General features: G+C 35.1%; 1 protein-coding gene and 1 pseudogene across 2 annotated transcripts in view; both read left to right on the top strand.

Moving 5' to 3' along the window:
• The window catches only part of Nek1 (NIMA-related kinase 1), a 100334-nt gene that overhangs the window by 33725 nt on the left and 47046 nt on the right, over positions 1-19563 (top strand). The window contains exons 13-19 of one of the 2 annotated variants that reach the window (XM_013026170.1): positions 2119-2178; positions 2420-2482; positions 2571-2618; positions 2783-2857; positions 9120-9283; positions 9364-9495; positions 15634-15736. In XM_013026170.1, the coding sequence (XP_012881624.1) occupies positions 2119-2178; positions 2420-2482; positions 2571-2618; positions 2783-2857; positions 9120-9283; positions 9364-9495; positions 15634-15736 (645 nt within the window). The remainder of the gene's footprint in view (positions 1-2118; positions 2179-2419; positions 2483-2570; positions 2619-2782; positions 2858-9119; positions 9284-9363; positions 9496-15633; positions 15737-19563) is intronic. The other variant, XM_013026177.1, reaches the window with a different exon arrangement.
• On the top strand, positions 3849-5810 carry LOC105990964 (annotated as a pseudogene).

Here is a 19563-nt window from a genome sequence, read left to right as displayed (position 1 = left end):
GTAGCACAAGCCTATTGTCCCAGATATGTAGAAAACCATAGATAGAAGTATTACAGTCTGATCCATAGTCCAGCTTCAGGCCTATGCTATTTTAGTTATTTAAGAATAGCTAAAGCTGAAAGAAACTGGAGGCGTGGCTGAAGTTATGCATGCCAGCCTAACAAATTCAAGGCCTGGTTCAAACCCAGTATGGTCAGCGAGAAAGGAAAAAGAATTTTTTTTTTTCCTACTGGCAGTCACTCCCATTCTCCTCTATCTTCTTGGCCTTAACAAATTACTAATTATTTTCTGTTGCTATACAGATTTGCTTATTCTTGATACCTTACATTAATGAAAGACAATATGTGATTTTTTTGTTTACTTAGCACAGTATTTTCACACTGATCTGTGTTGTACTAATCTCAGAACTAATTTTCTTGCCAAATAATATTGTTTGGGGTCCGGTCGTGGGGCCTGAACTCTGGGCCTGGGCACTGTCCCTCAGCTCTTCAGCTCAAGGCTAGCGCTCTACCACTTGAGCCACAGCAGCCACTTCCGGCTTTTTTTTTCTGCTTATGTGGTGCTGAGGAATCGAACCCAGGGCCTCATGCATGCAAGGCAAGTGCTCTACCACTGAACCACCTTCCCAGCCCCCCAACTTTTATTATCCAGAAACTTTGAAAGTTTCTGGATAATATTTCCCACTAGTTAAAAAAATATGAGAATGGAACCCAGGGCCTCAAGCATGCTATGCTAACACTATATCCCATTGAGCTACATTGAAGCCCCTTTATCCAGTGTTTTACACCCAGTGTATAAAAAACACACCTGGAATCATTGACTGTGTTTAATTCTATGAGGAACATTACCTGCAAGTGTTATTTCTAATACCTCAACAATGGTGACCCCAGAGCTCTAACACCTTAAAACTGAAGCTTGCTGTCCACTAGTGGTGGCAGAATCATTTTAGTGAGTAAAGAGCAGGAAGTCTTTATAAGTCTTAAGGATATGTGAATGCATATATTTAGCCTATAAAAGAAGAAATGTTGGGGCTGGGAAGGTGGCTCAGTGGTAGAGTGCTTGCCTTGCATGCATGCATGAGACTCCTCAGCACCACATAAGCAAAAAGAAAAAAGCCGGAAGTGGCTCTGTGGCTCAAGTGGTAGAGCGCTAGCCTTGAGCTGAAGAGCTGAGGGACAGTGCCCAGGCCCAGAGTTCAGTCCCCACGACTGGACCCCCCCCCCAAAAAAGAAGAAGAAATGTACTTATCTACCAAACTGGAAAATATTACTAGCCTTTTCAAGGAGCAGATAAGAATCAAGATAGGATGATAATATTTGATACTATGCAAGAATATGGGAATGAGTGCTTTGGTGGAAATGTAGATTGGTGCAGCCTCTTGGACAATTTTTTCAACAATCAATTTAGTTTTTTACTTTATAATTCCACTAATTTTTTAAAAAATTGCCCTCCTGAAAGATTTGCTTATGACAAGAGGATGAATATACAGGAAACATTCAAAACCAACCCCATGTCTTACTCCAAGAAGAATGACTAAATTAATTATAGAACTCATGTAGAATATTGCCATTGTTAATTTGTTTACCATAATGCAGGCCAGTTTGTTTTCCATCTAATAACAAGTTCTTATTACATTTATGTAAAAATGTGCATTATGTAAAAAGCTACTATTTTATATGTATTTAAGTGCATTAAAATGTCTGGATATCAACACTTATTATCTCTAAAGTAGGGAGTAAAATGGGCTATAAATTTTTATTCTTGTATGAGGTTTATGTAAATGAGCATATATTGTACAAGTTTTTTAAAAAATTGTATTCATTATTGGGCTTCAGAAATGTGTGATAATTCTAGAAAACTTACTATTGACATCCATTTCTGAGAACAGACCCATTTAGTTGATGACCACGGAAGCCCTTTTCCACAATTTTGTTTCTCTTTGTTCGCAGGTGACATATCAATACCTACAATATCTTTATTTTTAAAGCTAATATTTCTTGAAAGAGTTATTGCAATATTTGCATGCCTTCTTTCTTATTTTAAATTTCCATAAATTTGGAATTTTCAAATAATCACTTTAAAGGCTGTCTCTAATTCCTAGTTTTACTTTTTGTTTAGGCCCATCAAATTCCAGTGAAGAGAATGAACCCTAGAGAAGAAAGGAGGAAAGCGTTTGAGGTACAAAGATACCTACCTGCTTATTTTAAAGCTTTACAAAACTAATTTTTAAAAAATGAAACTTTATAATATGAAGCCTCCAAACCTTTCCTCCTTATTTCTTTGAAACAAATACATATAACTTCTTTTTTAATTTTTTTAACCTCCCTGTGCATACTTCTGCCACTGGTATACTTACTTTCCTGATAAAAATACAAAAAGCAGAGATAGTTATTGATAAAAATGTTCTTTTTTGTTTAAGGAACCAACAAGCAAAAGAAGGTTGGAATTCATTGACAGGGAAAAGAAACAAAAGGATCAGGTAGCTTTTTACTCTTCTTTTTCTTCCTTTACCAAGCTACAGATTATAACCATTTTGAATTCTAAGAAATATGTCTTTAAAATGATTGCAGATTAGTTTTGTGAAGGCTGAACAAATGAAAAGGCACGAAAAAGAAAGGGTAAGACATCAATCCATTTTTCCATGCCGCTTTCCTCCCTCTCCCCATAGACATGTTTGTTTGAAAAGTAAAGTGCACTGATTTCCATTGTATTACTAAGTGTATTTAATGTATTTTATATTACGTAGTTGAAATGGTGTTTTGTTTGTTTGTTTTCTCAAAAGTTGGAGAGAATAAATAGGGCCAGGGAACAAGGATGGAGAAATGTGTTAAGTGCTGGTGGAGGTGGTGAAGTGAAGGTAGGCATTTGATAACCAATACAGTGATGTTATTTTTTCTCTCCAGTTTCATCTTGCTCTTTAAAATATATAATACTTGCTTCTTTGTGTGTGTGTGTGTTTGTGTGCAGTTGATTTTTATCTAGAATTCTTCAGCATTTATTATGATTTCTTAGTTTTCCTGCATGTATTTGATATGCAACATATTAATACTAGTGTGAACTGTTAAAATTGCTTTAAAAGCATTCATGTGAAGACTATGGGACCAGTTGCCCTTTCAGAGAATCTCCAATATAACTTTTCATGTAGCCTTAAAAATTAAGTTCTTGGCTGGGCACAGTGGCTCAAACTTGTAATCCTAGCTTCTCTGGAGGCTGACATCTGAGGATTGTGGTTCAAAGCCAGCCCAGGCAGGAAAGTCCATGAGACTTCTATTGCAAGTTAACCACAAAAAAAGCTAGAAGTATAGCTGTGGCTCAAGTGGTAAAGCACTAGCCTTGAGCACAAAAGCTCAGGGACTATACCCTGACCCTGAGTTCAAGCCCCAGTCTGGCACAAAAAAAAAACACAAAAAACAATTAAGTTCTCACAGGACTCTTGTTATTCTGATTCCTGTCAGTTTCTCCAGATTGATCCCCATACATTCCCTACTACACACCTTCTCATCCTTTCTGAACATTGCCCCTCCATCTTTCCACTTGTGTTTACTTCTAAGCACCCCTCCTTTCTTCCTCACTCTCACTCCGATCTCCGTACTCCTACCGAGATTTCTAAAGGCTAGCCATTTACCTACATTCCTTTCAGGTAGATCCAGACTATAACCTTAGGCAAGTTAATTAACTTCTTCAAACTTTAATCTTCATTAATGTGTTTGTCTTTGAGGGACTTTTACCCCAGAGAATAGTTTGGGGTATCAAGAGCTCAGATGGTAATTTCCTGTATTTCTTTGCTCTGAGCCTTGCACTCCTTTGCTCTCACGTCATCCCATATTTATGTCTGTCTGTGATAGACCATGTTCCAGGTGTCTTCTGGTTTACCATCCCTGATGAACACACATTCCATTCTCTCCCCTTGAGTGTAAGGAGAACTAGTAAAGATAGGGGATGTAGTAACTCCTTGATTAGATTATGTTATAGGCAAATGCAAGCATCCTTTCCTTGTGCACTCCCATGATTACATTAACATGTAAGACTTCCTCTTAGCAGATACTTCTGCTTGACTGGAAGGCAGCAAATAGTGCTGTGGCAAGAAAAGTGTAGGAGACCTCAGGGTGATGGTAATGTCATTGATGGTCATTGACCAATAACTAAGAAGAAAATGACTGGCGGTGCCACTTGGGCCTTTGCATGCTGCCTAGCATGCTACGAACCGAGATAACCCATTGAAGTCAGAAGCGTGGCCTGCTGTGAAGATAGAGGGGCCCTTACCCGTGTTCAGAGACCACAGCCCCGGGGAGGCAGTCTGCTCCCAGAATGTTATGACTGCACCTTCTATTGCCACTATTATAAAAAGTTCCCTTGGTCCGGTTGGCTTGGACAAAATGTTGGTGGATGATATTGGAGATGTAACCATTGCTAAAGATGGTGCTGAAGTTATTTCAGTTGACGTTCTCTGTGAGCTGGCTGATCTGCTAGACATAGAAGTTGGGGATGGGCCTACTTCTGTGGTTATTATTGCAGCAGAGCTTCTGAAAAATGCAGATGAACTAGCCAAACAGAAAACTCATCCCATGTCAGTTATTAGTGACTGCTGGCTGGCCTGCAAGGGAGCCATGTGATACATCAGTGAAAATCTAATTATTAACACAAATGAACTTGGAAGAGATTGCCTGATGAATGCTGCTAAGACAAACATGTCCTCCAAAATTACTGGAATGGATGGTAATTTCTTCTCCACCATGGTAACAGATGCTGTACTTGCTTTAAGTACACAGACTCCAGAGGCCAGCCACACTATCCAGTCATTTCTGTTAATATTCTGAAAGTTATGGGAGAAGTCAAACAGAAAGCATGCTGGTCAGCAGCTATGGACTCAGCTGTGTGGTGGGATCCCAGGGTATGCCCAAGAGTACAATTGGTTGTTATAGACCCTGAGAAATTGGACCAAATTAGAAAGAATCAGATATCATCAAGGAGAGAATTCCGATGTCACTGAGGAGAGAATTGAGAAGATCCTGGTGGCTGGTACTCATGTTGTTCTCACCACCGGTGGGATTGATGACATGTGTCTGAAGTATTTTGTGGAAGCTGGTGCTACGGCAGTTTGGAGAGTTTTAAAGAGAGACCTTAAACACATTGCTAAGGCTTCTGGTGCAAGTATTCTGTCAACCCTGGCCAATTTGGAAGGTGAAAAAACTTTGGAAGCCACAACATTGGGACATTGTGGTGGTACAATGTACAGAAGAGGTGGTACAAGAAAGAATTTGTGATGATGAACTGATCTTAATGGAAAGTACTAAGGCTCGTACACCTGCATCAGTTATCTTGCATGGGGCAAATGATTTCATGTGTGATGAGATGGAGTGCTGCCTACATGATGCTCTTTCACATGATGATGTGAAAGGGGGTTTAGAGTCCGTCAGTGGCAGGTGATGGGACAATAGAAGCAGTCCTTTCCATTTACCTTGAAAGCTATGCAGCCAGCATGGGGGTCTCAGGAACAACTTGCCATAGCTGAATTTGCAAGATCTCTCCTTGTGATTCCTAATACTTTGGCAGTTACCATTGCTCAAGACTGGTTGCAAAGTTAAGAGCATTTCATAATGAGGCTCAAGTTAACCCAGAACCCAGGGCAAACTCCTGAGACTACAAACAAGCAGGGGTTTTAGAACCCACCATTGTTAAGGTGAAGGGCTTGAAATTTGCCACTGAAGCTGCAATTACCATCTTCAACTGATGATCTAATAAAATTACACCCTGAGGACAAAGATGAAAAACATGGAGGCCAGCTTCACTCCAGAGCTCTTGATGACTGATCTTACTGCCCTTTATTTATGACCATGTTAGATGCAATATCTTACACCTTAAATATTTAAATTACTTCTCATGAAGTAGTAGATTGGTTTCCTTCCTCACGTTGGTCCCTAGATTTTACATATTACAATTTAGTTTGAAAAAAATCGAGGTTTAAGTACAATTGTGACTACTGTTAAGCAGTTCATCCTCTGTAAACATTGCTATTCCCATCCCACCTCCAATACACAGGGCTGCAACACTGTGGCTCACTTTTGCCCATTCTCTCCAGGGGATGTAGCATGAACACAAGGACCCTACAGCCTGATGGCCCAAGGCTAGAGCCCCTCCCAGAATGTTGACCTGATGAGGAAGGAACAGTTTAAGTCATTTGTTTTATGATTAAATTCCCAAGTTTGTCTCACTCTAGCTGTTTTAACAGCTAACTAGCCTCTCAGTGCTTACAAATAAATCCATGCCTTTGACATCCAAAAAGAACAACAACAATAACTAGATGAAGAAAATGATTGCAGCATACAACTGCAAAGAAATTTTACCAAGAACCAGGGAGCTTGCAAGAGATACTGAACCTGAAATGAGAATTGTAGTTCTGACTGACAGTTTTGATTTCTGCCTCCTGAGATCCTGATCCAGAGACCCAGCTGAATGCACCTAGAGGCCTTCCTGAGTCAGGGAAACTGGTTGATGATAAGTGGGTACTGTTTTAAGCTATTTATGTGGTGATAATTTGTTACACAGCAGTAGAAATACACTGTTATTCCTGTGTGTTATTTTAATTACTATTATAAATCAACATGTCCTTAAACTGTAAATTCACCTGATCTGTGCATATTAATTTGGGTCTTTTAGAATACTGCACATAACTTATCTAGTTGAATTAACTATTCTTGTTTCTATTACTCAAAGTTGTGATTTGAATAATAGATGCTTTATTTGCTTTAGATAGTCATATATAATCTGTCTTGAATTAATTTTTTCAGTCTCTTGAGATGTATTATTTCATATCATATATCATATTTTTTTATCAGTCGTGGGGCTTGAACTCAGGGCTTGGGCACCAACTAGCTCAAGGCTAGTACTCTGCCATTTTGAGCCACAACTCTGCTACTGGTTTTCAGGTAGTTAATTGGAGATAAGAGTATCACAGACTTGCCTTCCTGGGCTGGCTTTAAACTGCAACTCTTAGATCTCAACCTCTAGAAGCTAGGATACAGGTGTGAGCCACTAGCACCCAGTTTCAAATAGTCATTTTTTTTCAGACAGAATTTGATTTATCCTAAAATAAGTTTATCTTATATCTTACCTGAAAGAAAAATGAAAAACAGAGTCCAGCATTTGGTGCCAGTCCATTACGGTTTTGTGGGTTTTTTTTTCCTTTCTCCCTTCCATATATCTTCAATGAAATAAAGTAGTTTTTCCTATTGTATCTAAAATGATACTTAATCCTAAAAGTCCAGTTTTATAAATCTTGTTTTTTAACTTGCACAATTGTTTAATATACTGTGTGCTTAATAGATTTTAATTTACTTTAAATGCATCCATAATACTTTTAATGAGTATTCTGTACCTATTCCTCAGTTTGAAATGTTTATCTTGTTAGGCTGTTCAGATTTATGCCTTTTTTTGTATAAATGAAGAAGCTCAATATAAGGTGAATCAAATTGAGGAAACACCAAAAATAAAGGCAAAACGAAAATTGAACATTAAAGGAAACATACCAGAATTAATAAATTTCTGAAAAGGCAGGGTTTTTTTTTACAATATAAATATCTGATTGCATTGTTTAGTGTTTGAAAATTTTAAGATATTTTGGCTTGTCTTTTGAAAATGTCTCTTATGAATGAACTTTTGGAAAAATTAGGTTTCACAAATGTAGTTTTGATCATCTACCTGTTATTATATATGGGAAGTATATTGTTTGAAGATATATTGTAATAATTATTTATCAATAAAAATGAATAGTTTGTTTATACACGAGTATGAGTCCATTTCTCTGAAGTTATAGAAAAGGTAGATTCAGCCCTTAATGTATATAAGGGTAATTCTTGAGTACAGTTATTGCCTAGATTTTTATCTACTTTACCTAATTAAAACTTTAGAACAATAGAAGTAAAGGTGTTGCTGAAGTGGTAGAGTTCCAGCCTTGAGCAAAAATCTAATAGTGAGTGGGCGACCTTGAGTTCAAGCCTCGGTACCAGTAGGCTGACCTTAGGGTGGATGGCTTCATAGGAGCTATGACTACTTTTTAATGTAGTTCTGCTTCTGATTCTTGACATAAAAATGTACATTTTGAAGATGTGTTGGAAGACCTACTTGGCAGAGTTTCCCGCTTATTTATCTTGTCTTTCTCTAGAAATTTTTTGTTATTTAAATACCCTAATTATATTGATGTTGAACTGATGTTTTAAAAAGATGCTTTCTCACTCAGTGATTTCCAACTTACTATGCCAAGATGTTACAACAAATCTTCTTTTGTTGTATTACACTGAAGTTTCTTTTCTTTGATTCGAATAAGATTTTTATACAGGCTTACCACTCAACTTTAATCGTATTTTTTTTTTCAGGGCTGTTGACTTATGCACCTGAGATTGTTGATGTCTTTTACTCAGTGAAATTCTTTCATCATAACTTTTATAGATGAATATTTTTATTTACTTTTTAAACTCTTTTTTTCTAACATATCTCTTTTCTGTGATTGAGTTTGTATGTTTTTACCTTTATCATTCTCTTGGAGAACCTACAAATCCATTTAGCAGTTTTTCTGCTGTGTTCTCTGTTATTTCTACTTCTACATAATACTAACCTTTTTCCCCCAATGTTGTGACTATGCTTAGTCCATACTATCTTGGTATAGTTCCTATAACTCATTGGACTACAGCATTGAAATGCTTTTTGATTTTTATGTTTTCTTTCCCTACTTATTTAAAACTTGAGGACAGATATGATGCTTGATCTCTTTTATCTATACATGAAGTATATTTCAGTAATGTTTGACCTTCATACCTACTTTGTGAACAGATTGAGAATATTTTAGAGCTATGTGAAAATGTCTTTGTTAAATATAAATTTTATGTAAGCAGGCTCTGCTTTACTTCTAAATCATACATATTCAAGCTTCTTAGGACAGAATTTTACAAAATGTATATTATAATCTTGCTTCAAAATTTATTAAGAACAGACTTTACATATTTACATGAATGTAGTGACATTTTAATGTTTTGTATTTGTCACGTTAAATTATGCTTTATTGTTAGTAGTAAGGATACGAATTTTTATTGTTAATAAAGGAAAACAAATGCTTTAATCTCTAGGCTCCCTTTTTTGTCAGTGGAGCAGCTGTAACTCCATCAGCTTGTTCTTCTCGAGGACAATATGAACATTACCATGCCATTTTTGATCAAATGCAACAACAAAGAGCAGGAGATAATGAAGCAAAATGGAAAGGAGAAATGCGTGGTCAAGAACTTCCAGAAAGGTATGACTGTGTTCTGCAGAAGTTGATTATGTTTTGCTTCAGAGAAAGTAATGAAAGTCACTGTACATATTTATCTACAGAGTAATTCCACCTGGGGTTCGTCCAGGATTTCCTAATGGGGCTGCAGGTCATCACCATTTCCCTGATGCTGATGATATTAGAAAAACTTTGAAAAGATTGAAGGCCGTGTCTAAACAAGCCAGTACAAACAGGTTGGACTGTGACAATCCATGAATTCATCCTTGTGTGTAGTTGTGTCTTTTGTCACATATAGCTTAGTGCTTACACCTGTGGCTGTTTTCTCCATTGTTTACATAGAAAATGTTTGCTTTATAGATGCAGTAATTTTCTTAGGTGCAAACTTGGCCTTTGGTTACGTCATGACAAATGTGCAGATCTTCAGTTCAGTCTAGCATTTTATGCTTATTTATATATTTAGACTGTATATTCTATATGAAGGAACCTATGGTAACTTTCAGCTAACATATGGTGGTAAGAATTTCATCCACTTGTTTTAAATAAATCAGAACATAAATTTAAATGAAATCCAACTTTTCACAAAACTCTAAGGAATATTTTTTGTCTCTCTTCATCTCTTAGAAGCTCACTTTCTCTTTGTTATCTTAGTCTCTCTCATATTCACATTCATCTCTATCCCTCTTTGTGATTCTTTTCATTTATTTTTCCATTGAATTAATTTAATAATGATAATTGACAATAGCCGTGATTTGCATAGCTTTTTTCTTAAGTATGCATGTTTTCTTCTCATTTCTTCTGTAATATATTCTGATGAATCATGAAAAAGCAGATAATGTTTTATGAAATTTAGTTGTTATCTTTCTTTAGTTGCTATTTCAGAGTGTTAGAAAGTTCTTTATGATTTCTTTCCCCATTATAAAAGATGACTAAAATGTACTTGAGTTCTTGAGTATGTTTAAAAAAAATCAGTATACCTCAGTATAATTAATAATTGAGGTAAGTATATAAAAATGTTATGAGTACCTTATGAATAAATACATCATAAATTATATACAGAAGCCTGAAATATGAAGCTAATTATAGATTATTCCTGTTTTTGAGAAAGGAAAGCTGCGGGCTCACATACATGCATATTTTTGGTGAATGGTGAAGCAGATGTACGTCTCTTGTGAGCCTGCAGCTTTGTGGTATTAGGGATTAAATCCAGTACCTCATCCATGTTGTCATCTTGTATTGATCTTTCTAGTTATGTACACTTTCAATTGATGAATTTATTTTAGAACAAGTTTAAATTTGAAGCAAAATTAGGTGGAAAATCGTTTCCTTATATCTCATCTCTACACATTGGCAACTCTCCTATCAACATCCTCACTACAGTTATATCATTTGTTACAATTCTTAAACTTGCATTGACCTGTTAACACCTAAACCCCACAGTTTACTTTAGGGTCCCTCTTGACAAGAGGAGATGTTCTATTAGTGTTGACAAATGTATATGATAGCAAATAGCATCTTTGTTTTAATTGTCCTCTTCTCTACCTGTTTTTCCTGAACTCAAATTTCAGCCAACTGAAACAAATTTCAAACATCCTTCCTTATCTTTTGGATCATCTCTGTTTGTTTCAGGTATTATTTATTATTTCCATTTCCTTTCTTACCAGTAACTCTGGCTAACATAACTTTGCTATGTCTTAATTTCGTCTTCTCTACTACCTTCTTAACATGAGACCTTAAAGCCATGTAAACCTACTAAATAATGAGTTGAGTTAAATTATTTAAGTTTTATAATACTCTTACTTTTCCAAGTCTTCCTTTCTGTATTGTTTATTTAACTTGGATAAAGCCAACTGCCCATTTCATCAGATAGATATTATGTCCCTTAAACGGAAGAAGCATCTTAAGGAACAAACTCTGTAATTATTTTCCTATTATCCCTTTTCATCCTGTCACCCAATTCTTATACCATAAACCATACTGATTCGTTTTTATTTCTCAAATATTCTTTGTTACTCAGACTAATGTCTATTTTTATGATGTTTTATATTTCCTAAAATATTCTGTTAATAATCATTCTTCAAAATTTTCAGCTATTCCCTATCAGTTAAAAATTTGAACCATTCATCATCACTTTATACCTGTTACTCCTCCTTTCCCTCCCTGCCCAGTCTGAAATAATTTAAGTAAACCTTACATACTCTAGGAAATGCCAATATTTTGGTTAGCATGAAATTTTGTTTCCAATAAACAGATTTCATTGAGACTTGGGTATGGTGTCCATTATTAAATAGAAATATGTGTATGTGTGCCTGAGTACAGAACCCAGGGCCCTGTGCATAGTAGGTCAGTGCTCCACCATTGGGCCATACCTCAGCACAATATATCAGATTTTTAATGTAATATTCCATTACCATAGCCCTGTCCATTGCATAACCTTGTTTAATTTCATAAATAGTAAAACAATTTGCCAATCACTCTGCCTCTGGCATATCAGTAGATAATTTTTTTCCTTTTACATTTCTGAGATACATTTTTTTCCTTATTTCTGGCTTTAGTCTCTCCTGTTACCTCTTATACCTGTTAGCTTAGGTCAGCTGACACTTTCAGACATTTACTTTTGCTTTTCAACCACCCAATTCTCAGCCTTCTTAAGAATCACAGTGTAAATGGAATATTATGCAGCCATTAGAAACAACAAAATAATGGCATTTGCAGGGAAATGGAGGAGCTAGAAGAAATCATGTTGAGTGAGATAAGCTAAGTGCAAAGAGACAAACGGCACATGGTCTCCCTGATAAGTGGATGTTAAATCCAAAAAGTTAGGTGATATGAGAAAATTAACAGGAGTTAAGAAACAAAGGATTTCCACTCATCTGGTCAAATCACTACTAAATAACCCCATGCTGCTGATCACATGTATGGTATATATGTGCACACCAGAGGGAAACCAGGAGGATGACACAGAACTAGAGGGAATCAGGGAAAAACATACACCAGCGGAACCCATCAACTGCACTGGACATTGGCCAAAATGAACTAAGCAACTCAATGGCAGCGATGGGAGGGAGGGAACAAGTGGGAAAGAGGGAACAGCTGATGCTATGCAAAACAAAAGAAATGTACACATCACCCAATGTGGAAGAAATAACTGTATTGCAAAGCTCATAGAACTCATAAATGTTATAGACCATGATAGACAATCTGCTCCAGGAAAGATAGAGGGTGTTTGTGACTTTAACTAAGTGTCACTATCCCACAATACTGTGAAATTTGGGAAATTATATAACCACTTAATCAAAATAAAAAATTTGGAAAAAAAACTTTGAACCATGAATTTAAGGTATGATTTCCCACCCTATTCTTGCCACTTCTTCATGCTTCAGAAGAACACTGTAGTTCTGTTGGTATCATTGTTTGATAACCTTTTCCTGTCATATAATACCTTTAATGCATTTTAATGTCTTTCTATTTTACTATCCAAATTACTGTCTTATTACATGTGTGTTTTATATAATGCTTATATTGTTGTTCTTGGTAATCCAAAGGAATATTTTGATGATATTGAATGGTAATAATAGTTAAGTGTTGTAGTAGTTAAATAGCTTGGGAATTGAAATGACATCCTCTAATTTTTAGAAAATTCAAATTGCATATGAATTCTTAATAGTATTGAATAGAATAACTAGTAAGAAATAAACTATTTCCTTTTCATTTCATGAGACTAGCTTAAATATGTACTTTGTATGTACAACTAATAGTCTTACTACTTCAAAAGATGAGAATAATGACCTATAAGCAAGAAAAGTGGTGACATTGTACAAAATAAAAGTAAAAAGAAATGTGAATTATAATGCAAAAGCAATGAGCTATGAAGTTTTAGTGTATAAGAAGTAAACAGTAAAGTGGAAAGTTTATAGTTTAGTATCACAGAATCAGTTAAACTTGATTTTTCAGATGTTGAAACAAACTTCCTTTGTAGAACTTAGTTTTATTCATCTTTATATGTTCATAGACTAGTATAATGGGGCAAATAATTGACAATAAATGAGAAGAAAAAAATAAGAGTTAAAAGTATCATCACACATTTTAGGTTGTGTTTGAAAGTAACCAGTAATGGAAACCTACTTACTTAAACTAGTTTATAAAATGATCATTTAATTACACAACATTTGTAAATCATTCAAATACATGAAGCAGGTAGCATTATTCTATATAAATGTTCTGGAAATCTGGAAATCAGTGCCATTATACATATGACCAGATTCTTAGTAAAATAATTTTGTACAGTTGCTTTATTAGCACATGCCAGGTTGTGATTCAGGCTGATAAATGCTGTACTCAGACAATGGCTTCAGATGGGAAATTAACATATTTTACTTATATAATTGTTAAAGAAGGAACTCAGTATATATAGAATACCTAGCTGTTTTATCTACTTGGTACATAATACCAATAGGACCACCATAAAAACATAATCAGTACTCAAAACAGTTTCAATTGACACTTGGTAGTTTATCTGCTTGCTTCAGGCCCAGGTTTATATACAGTAAATTGGGCTGTAGAAGAACAGGATACAGCCTTACCTGGCTATAACCAGAGATATGTTGCATTCAGACCAGGTATGGCTTATTAACCTCAAGAGTTGTACAGTACATAATACGAATCTAGAGCATTTCATAGGGCGTGAATAAATTTCTCATTATTATCAATCAACCTAAAGCTAAAAGACTTTGAAAATGTGCATTTGTGAATTTTAGAAACATGATATGGAACTGAATTGAGATTAACCAGATTTATTTGAGAGTTATAGTAATAATTATTATCTAATTATAGAAAATTCCTGTATTGGGATTGGAGGTATGGCCCAAGTAGTAGAGTGCCAGCCAACAAATGAAAGTGTCAGATACCAAGTTTGAGACCTGGGCTTGGACAAAAAGAAAAAAGAAAAAGAACATTCCTATGATTCAGATTCACAAGAATCTCTTAAATATCACATAGTAAATGAATCCTAGACAATAGGTATATGATCTGGTAGGTTTTAAGTTTCTGCAGCTCAGCTTCATATTTAAAATACTTTTATGTGTTAGTAGCTGTTGCTAAAAGCGTAAAAATATTATTACTTAGATAAAAGCAGCATTATGTGGGGTATTTTTTAGAAAATAACTTAGCTGTGATCCTAGTTTATATAAAGCACAGCCAGTAACTTGCTTATCTTTCCACACTTCCAAAATTAGCCACAGTTGATGTTGTACTAGGAATTCTTTAATTACTGTTGCTGGGCTTATTTTGATCTTTCATATGTAGAGCATGGTAACTGTGGTAACTGACACAACATATTGTAGACGATCAGTAAATATTGTCATTGATACTACTTATTTATAGTTTAAACTCAGTATGTTTATGTTCTTTCATAATTGTCAGAGAGTGTTGGAGGTGTGGCTTAGTTATAGAGCACCTCCCTAACAAGTATGATGCTCCAAGTGCATACTCCAGTACTTCAAAAAAAAATCATCAGACACAGAAAAGTTAAAGAAGATTAAATCAATTTTACTTTTGTATATTGTTATTATAAAGGTTATATACAATGGAGTTAAAGTTACATAAGTCAGGAAATGAGTAAATTTCTTTTTGGACAATGTCCTCCCTTCCCAATTTTCAATTTTACTTTTTAATACTTGTGATATTTAGAGAATCTCAGATATAGCTTTTAGCTATAGTTTTGAAAACTCATGATTAAGTATACTTGTCATTCTTTTTTTTTAAGTTGCTTCTCTAATGTTTTCATTTGACTTTAATATGATTAAAGAAAATTCTTATTATATGTAATAGAATTCTGAAGTAGACCTAGAAACTATTAAAATTCTTCTATAAGTATAGTCTAAAATAATAATTTATCCTTATAGGTAGAATAGATCAAATGAATACAAAAGAAACCTTGTCAAGATTTGGAGTAAGGGGCTGGGAAGGTGGCTCAGTGGTAGAGCGCTTGCCTTGCATGCATGAGGCCCTGGGTTCCATTCCTCAGCACCACATAAGCAGAAAAAAAAAAAGCTGAAAGTGGCGCTGTGGCTCAAGTAGTAGAGCGCTAGCCTTGAGCTGAAGAGCTGAGGGACAGCACAAAGGCCCAAAGTTCAGGCCCCACAACCGGACCCCCCCCCAAAAAAAAAAGATTTGGAGGAATATTATAGACTTCTTAAAATAGCAAGGAATGGGCTGAGGTAATAAATACCAATACATATGGACACCAAAGCTTTTATTTTATATTGCCTTCCTTCATGTTCTGCAATGGGGAAAAATGTGTTTAAACTTCGATCTTAAACCATAGGAAATATTTAAAACTCAAAGTTGCTGACTTTGTGATTTATCCAAAATAGGCAAAGGGGGCACCGTGATGCAGAAAGAGCTAAACAAGTGGAAGAGTTCTTACAGCGAAAACGAGAAGCTATGCAGAATAAAGCACGAGCTGAAGGCCATATGGTATGACTGTTTTTTAAAAAAATATTTTGAACATATTAAAATTCAAATGACTACAGTAATGTAAGTATATATAAAAATTATAATCTAGCAATTTATGTGTAATAAAGATAATTAAAAGTACTTTTCAAAATACATAGTTCTGATATATCTTACTAAGTTTTCTTTATCTTTTACACCAAAGGTGAAAGTGTGTTGTTGAACAGTGAAATAGGTATGGCAATCCACTTATTAATAATTAGAAAAACAAGTTCTAAAACTGCTAAACTTTGGTTTTTAATATTTTTTAAAATGATTATCATTAGGTAGTTGTACGAAGTGTCAACTCACTAAATGAGTTTATGAGTACGATACATCTTGATCAATGCCACTCCTTCCATTGTTCTCCTCCGTGGTGTCTAATATTTACAAGGAACAAAGATAAGAAGAAAAATGGAAAATACCAGGATAGAAATGGGTAATTCTATATTTGCTCAAAAGCATGCTAACAGAAAAATTATTTTAAGTGCTCCAGTTATTCCAGTTACCAAAATTAAGTCATATATCAAAAAAATAAGTTTTTAGGTAATAATTTCAATAGTTAAAACTTACTATTTTTTTTACTAGTAGAAATGCCCAAATGTCTTTAGATTTTTTGTTCACAAAACAACTGAAGATTATTTTTGTCAGCTTAGCACCACATCCTGCTTATATCAGATATTTGTCAATTAGAGGAAATATATATTTACTAGACATTATTAGTTATTTATATGTAATTTCACAAGGTGTAACTTTGTGACTTTATTAATATAGTTGTTCAGTATATAAGATGTTTTTTTCTTGGTCATGAGGCTTGAACACAGGGCCTGGGTACTGTCCCTGAGCTTTTTTGCTCAAGGCTGGTACTCTACTACTTTGAGCCATAGCTTTACTTCTGGTTTTCAGGTGGTTAATTGAAGATAAGAGTCTCATGAACTTTCCTGGCAAGGCTGGCTTCAATCTGCAATCCTCAGCCTCCTGAGTAGCTAGTATTACAGGCATGAGCCACTAGCACGTGGCTATAAGATTTTTTTTTTAAATTATGTCATAGATATTTAATGGTTGACCTTTAAATTTTTAACATAAACTTCAATTGTTTTCCTAACATCTGGAATTTCTGTATGTCCTTCTAAATAGCAGAAGAGACTCTCTTGTCTTTTCTTTTTTCATATCTTCCTAGTAATAGCATCTAAAATTTTTACTACACAATTTTTTATGCAGATTCTTGATGGGTACCTCAAATTAGTCTTGAATTTACTATGTAGTTCAGACTGGCCTTTATCTCAGGATCCTGTCTGACCTCATCATCCTAAATGCTAAGATTACAGGTGTTAATCACCATGCTGGGCTCTTGTTCACAGATTTTATTTTAACTATGTTAAAGTAATTATTAGACCTATCAAGATTTAATCATTTCTTAATCAACATTGTCCCTTATAAATCCTACTATTCTATCTCTATTAATCTTGTTTCATGGCAGAGAATACCCTCTAGTAATTGTTTTTTTATTGTATTATTATGTAGTTGTACAAAGAGGTTACAGTTGTGTAAGTCAGGTTATGTGTATAGTGCTTCATGACTAATGTCTTCCATCATTCTCCTTCATTTTCTCCCTCCTCTCCCTACCCTCAAGGTATGTAGTTCAATTTTTACATAATGTACATTGAATATAGTGACTGCATTTGTTCTAGTAATTCTTTTGAAAAGACACTTTCTAAGATTTGTAGACTATACCTTCACTTTGTCCTCACACTTGAATGATAATTTGTAGTGGTGGTCTGTTGTTGAACTTGATCAGCATTTAAAATTTTTACTATTAAGTTGTTGTCCAAAGAGGTTACAGTTCCATAAGTCAGCCCATCCCTACTCTCAAGTGTGTAGTTCAATTTTTACATAAGGTACATTGCTCACCCTTCCTACCTCCATTCATTTGCCCTGAACAAACATTTTCCACTTCCTGGTATTCTTTTACCCTTTTCTTTCCTCTTACTCTGTTTCAAAAGGATTCAGGGGCTTGATATTCAAGAGCACTATTAGATTTTCCCCCTTTTGTTTACTTAGCTATACAGTCTATCTGAAAATTTCTTTTTGTTTCAAGAAGTTATATTTTACATTCGTGAATTCCAAAATTTATTTTCACCAAAAAACTTGGTTCTGTGTTTTCAGATCCCTTGATATTATAGTTACAGTCTCATTCTTGGTGTACTATTGTCTGTGTTTCCTCAGTTTTCAGTGATTGCAGGTGTTCCTTGGGCTTCATAGTATGTTCTTCATGTTTCGTTTGTTGGTTTTATAGTTCATTGTCTTTGGCCTCCTGGGAACATGGACATGTATTTCGACTGCAACCTGTCTTTTGCCTAGTTTTCAATAAGAGTAGAAAATTTTATCAGTAGGAATACCTCAACAGCTGGTTTTCTGGGCTCAAAAGACTAATTTATCCTACATTTTACCGAGCATCTAGAGCATTAGAGTACTCTAATCTCTCTCACAACACGTATCTCACGCTAACTGATGCTTCATCCTGGCTTGTGGAGATGGATACTGTTCTGGAAGCAACCCTTTACCATAGCCACTGTTGTCTGCATTTGACCTCATGGTCTTGGCTTCTACCACGTGCTTCTTGTCACTCAGATATCTTATGCTGGTAATTTCTCTGACATGCTTTTCCTTGTGATGTTTTAAACATTTTAAACTGATGCTGTGCACTTTCCTTGTCCCTGAATTCCTTTTAGTTCTAGGACTACAAGGAGTTTTTCTTGCCTTTGAGTGGTAATATGTATCCATTTAAAAGAGCAACTTTTTTTTTTATCTCCAGTACTGAACAACAACAAAAAAGAACAACCTTTTTATTCTAAGACTTGAAGAAGGGTGTTGTACCATTTACTCTATTATCTTGCTCTCAGAAATTGATGTTTCAGGCTGGAATGTTACTTCATGGTAGAATGTTTTCCTCACATGTATAAAATCTTTGGTTTGATCACCAGCAGCACACACAGTGCCTTGGGCTAGATGCTGAGTACAAAATGGAGGGCACCCATGTGTTTTCCTGACTGACAAGTAATTGCAGTCTTCTCTGTCTCTCTGAAAATGAACTGTGCTCACACACTCCTCCAGATGCTACAGAAATGGATGTATTCTGTTTCACTATTGTGTTTCATTTCAACAATGCCTTTGAGTTTTCCAAGATTAATTCTGCAAAACTATATCGAATTTCTTTATTCCCTTGTTGACTAAAGGTATATACATAAAACCTTTCCTTAAATTGACTATGCGTTTTTCAATATATTTAGATGTGTGCATCAGAGATTGTTTTGCTGATTCACTAATTTAACAAGGCAAATTTTAAGCATTTTGAGATTTAAAGCTTAATCAAGTAGTTTATAGAGAGTAATTTATCATTTAATGTTGGACAGGAATATGCACACTGGTATATTAGAGTTCTCCAGAGAAACAATACCAATAGAATACAGATTTATATAAGAGAAAATTTATTAGATTGACTGCCAAAGTCACAGCAGCTGAAAAGTTCCCATGTGGGAGCTGGAGAGCCAGGAATGCTGGCTCTGCTGTATATGTATACATATATATAGTCCATGGAATATGGAGATGGAGATCAGATATATGTTTGAATGGGGTAGATAAGTGTACTCACACAAATGTGTGCATGTATAGCTAGTGAAACCTCCGTGTTCCAATGTCCGTTTCCAGATTTTGACAGTGTACTATAGTTAGACAAAAATGATAAAACGGAAAAAGGCTGGGTGAAGGGTGCATGGAAACTACCTGTACATGTCTTTTTGCCTTTCTGTGAA

This window comes from Dipodomys ordii, unplaced genomic scaffold, assembly GCF_000151885.1.
Source record: "Dipodomys ordii isolate 6190 unplaced genomic scaffold, Dord_2.0 Scaffold4, whole genome shotgun sequence".
Lineage (NCBI taxonomy): Eukaryota > Metazoa > Chordata > Mammalia > Rodentia > Heteromyidae > Dipodomys > Dipodomys ordii.
This window is presented reverse-complemented; position numbering and strand designations above follow the sequence as displayed.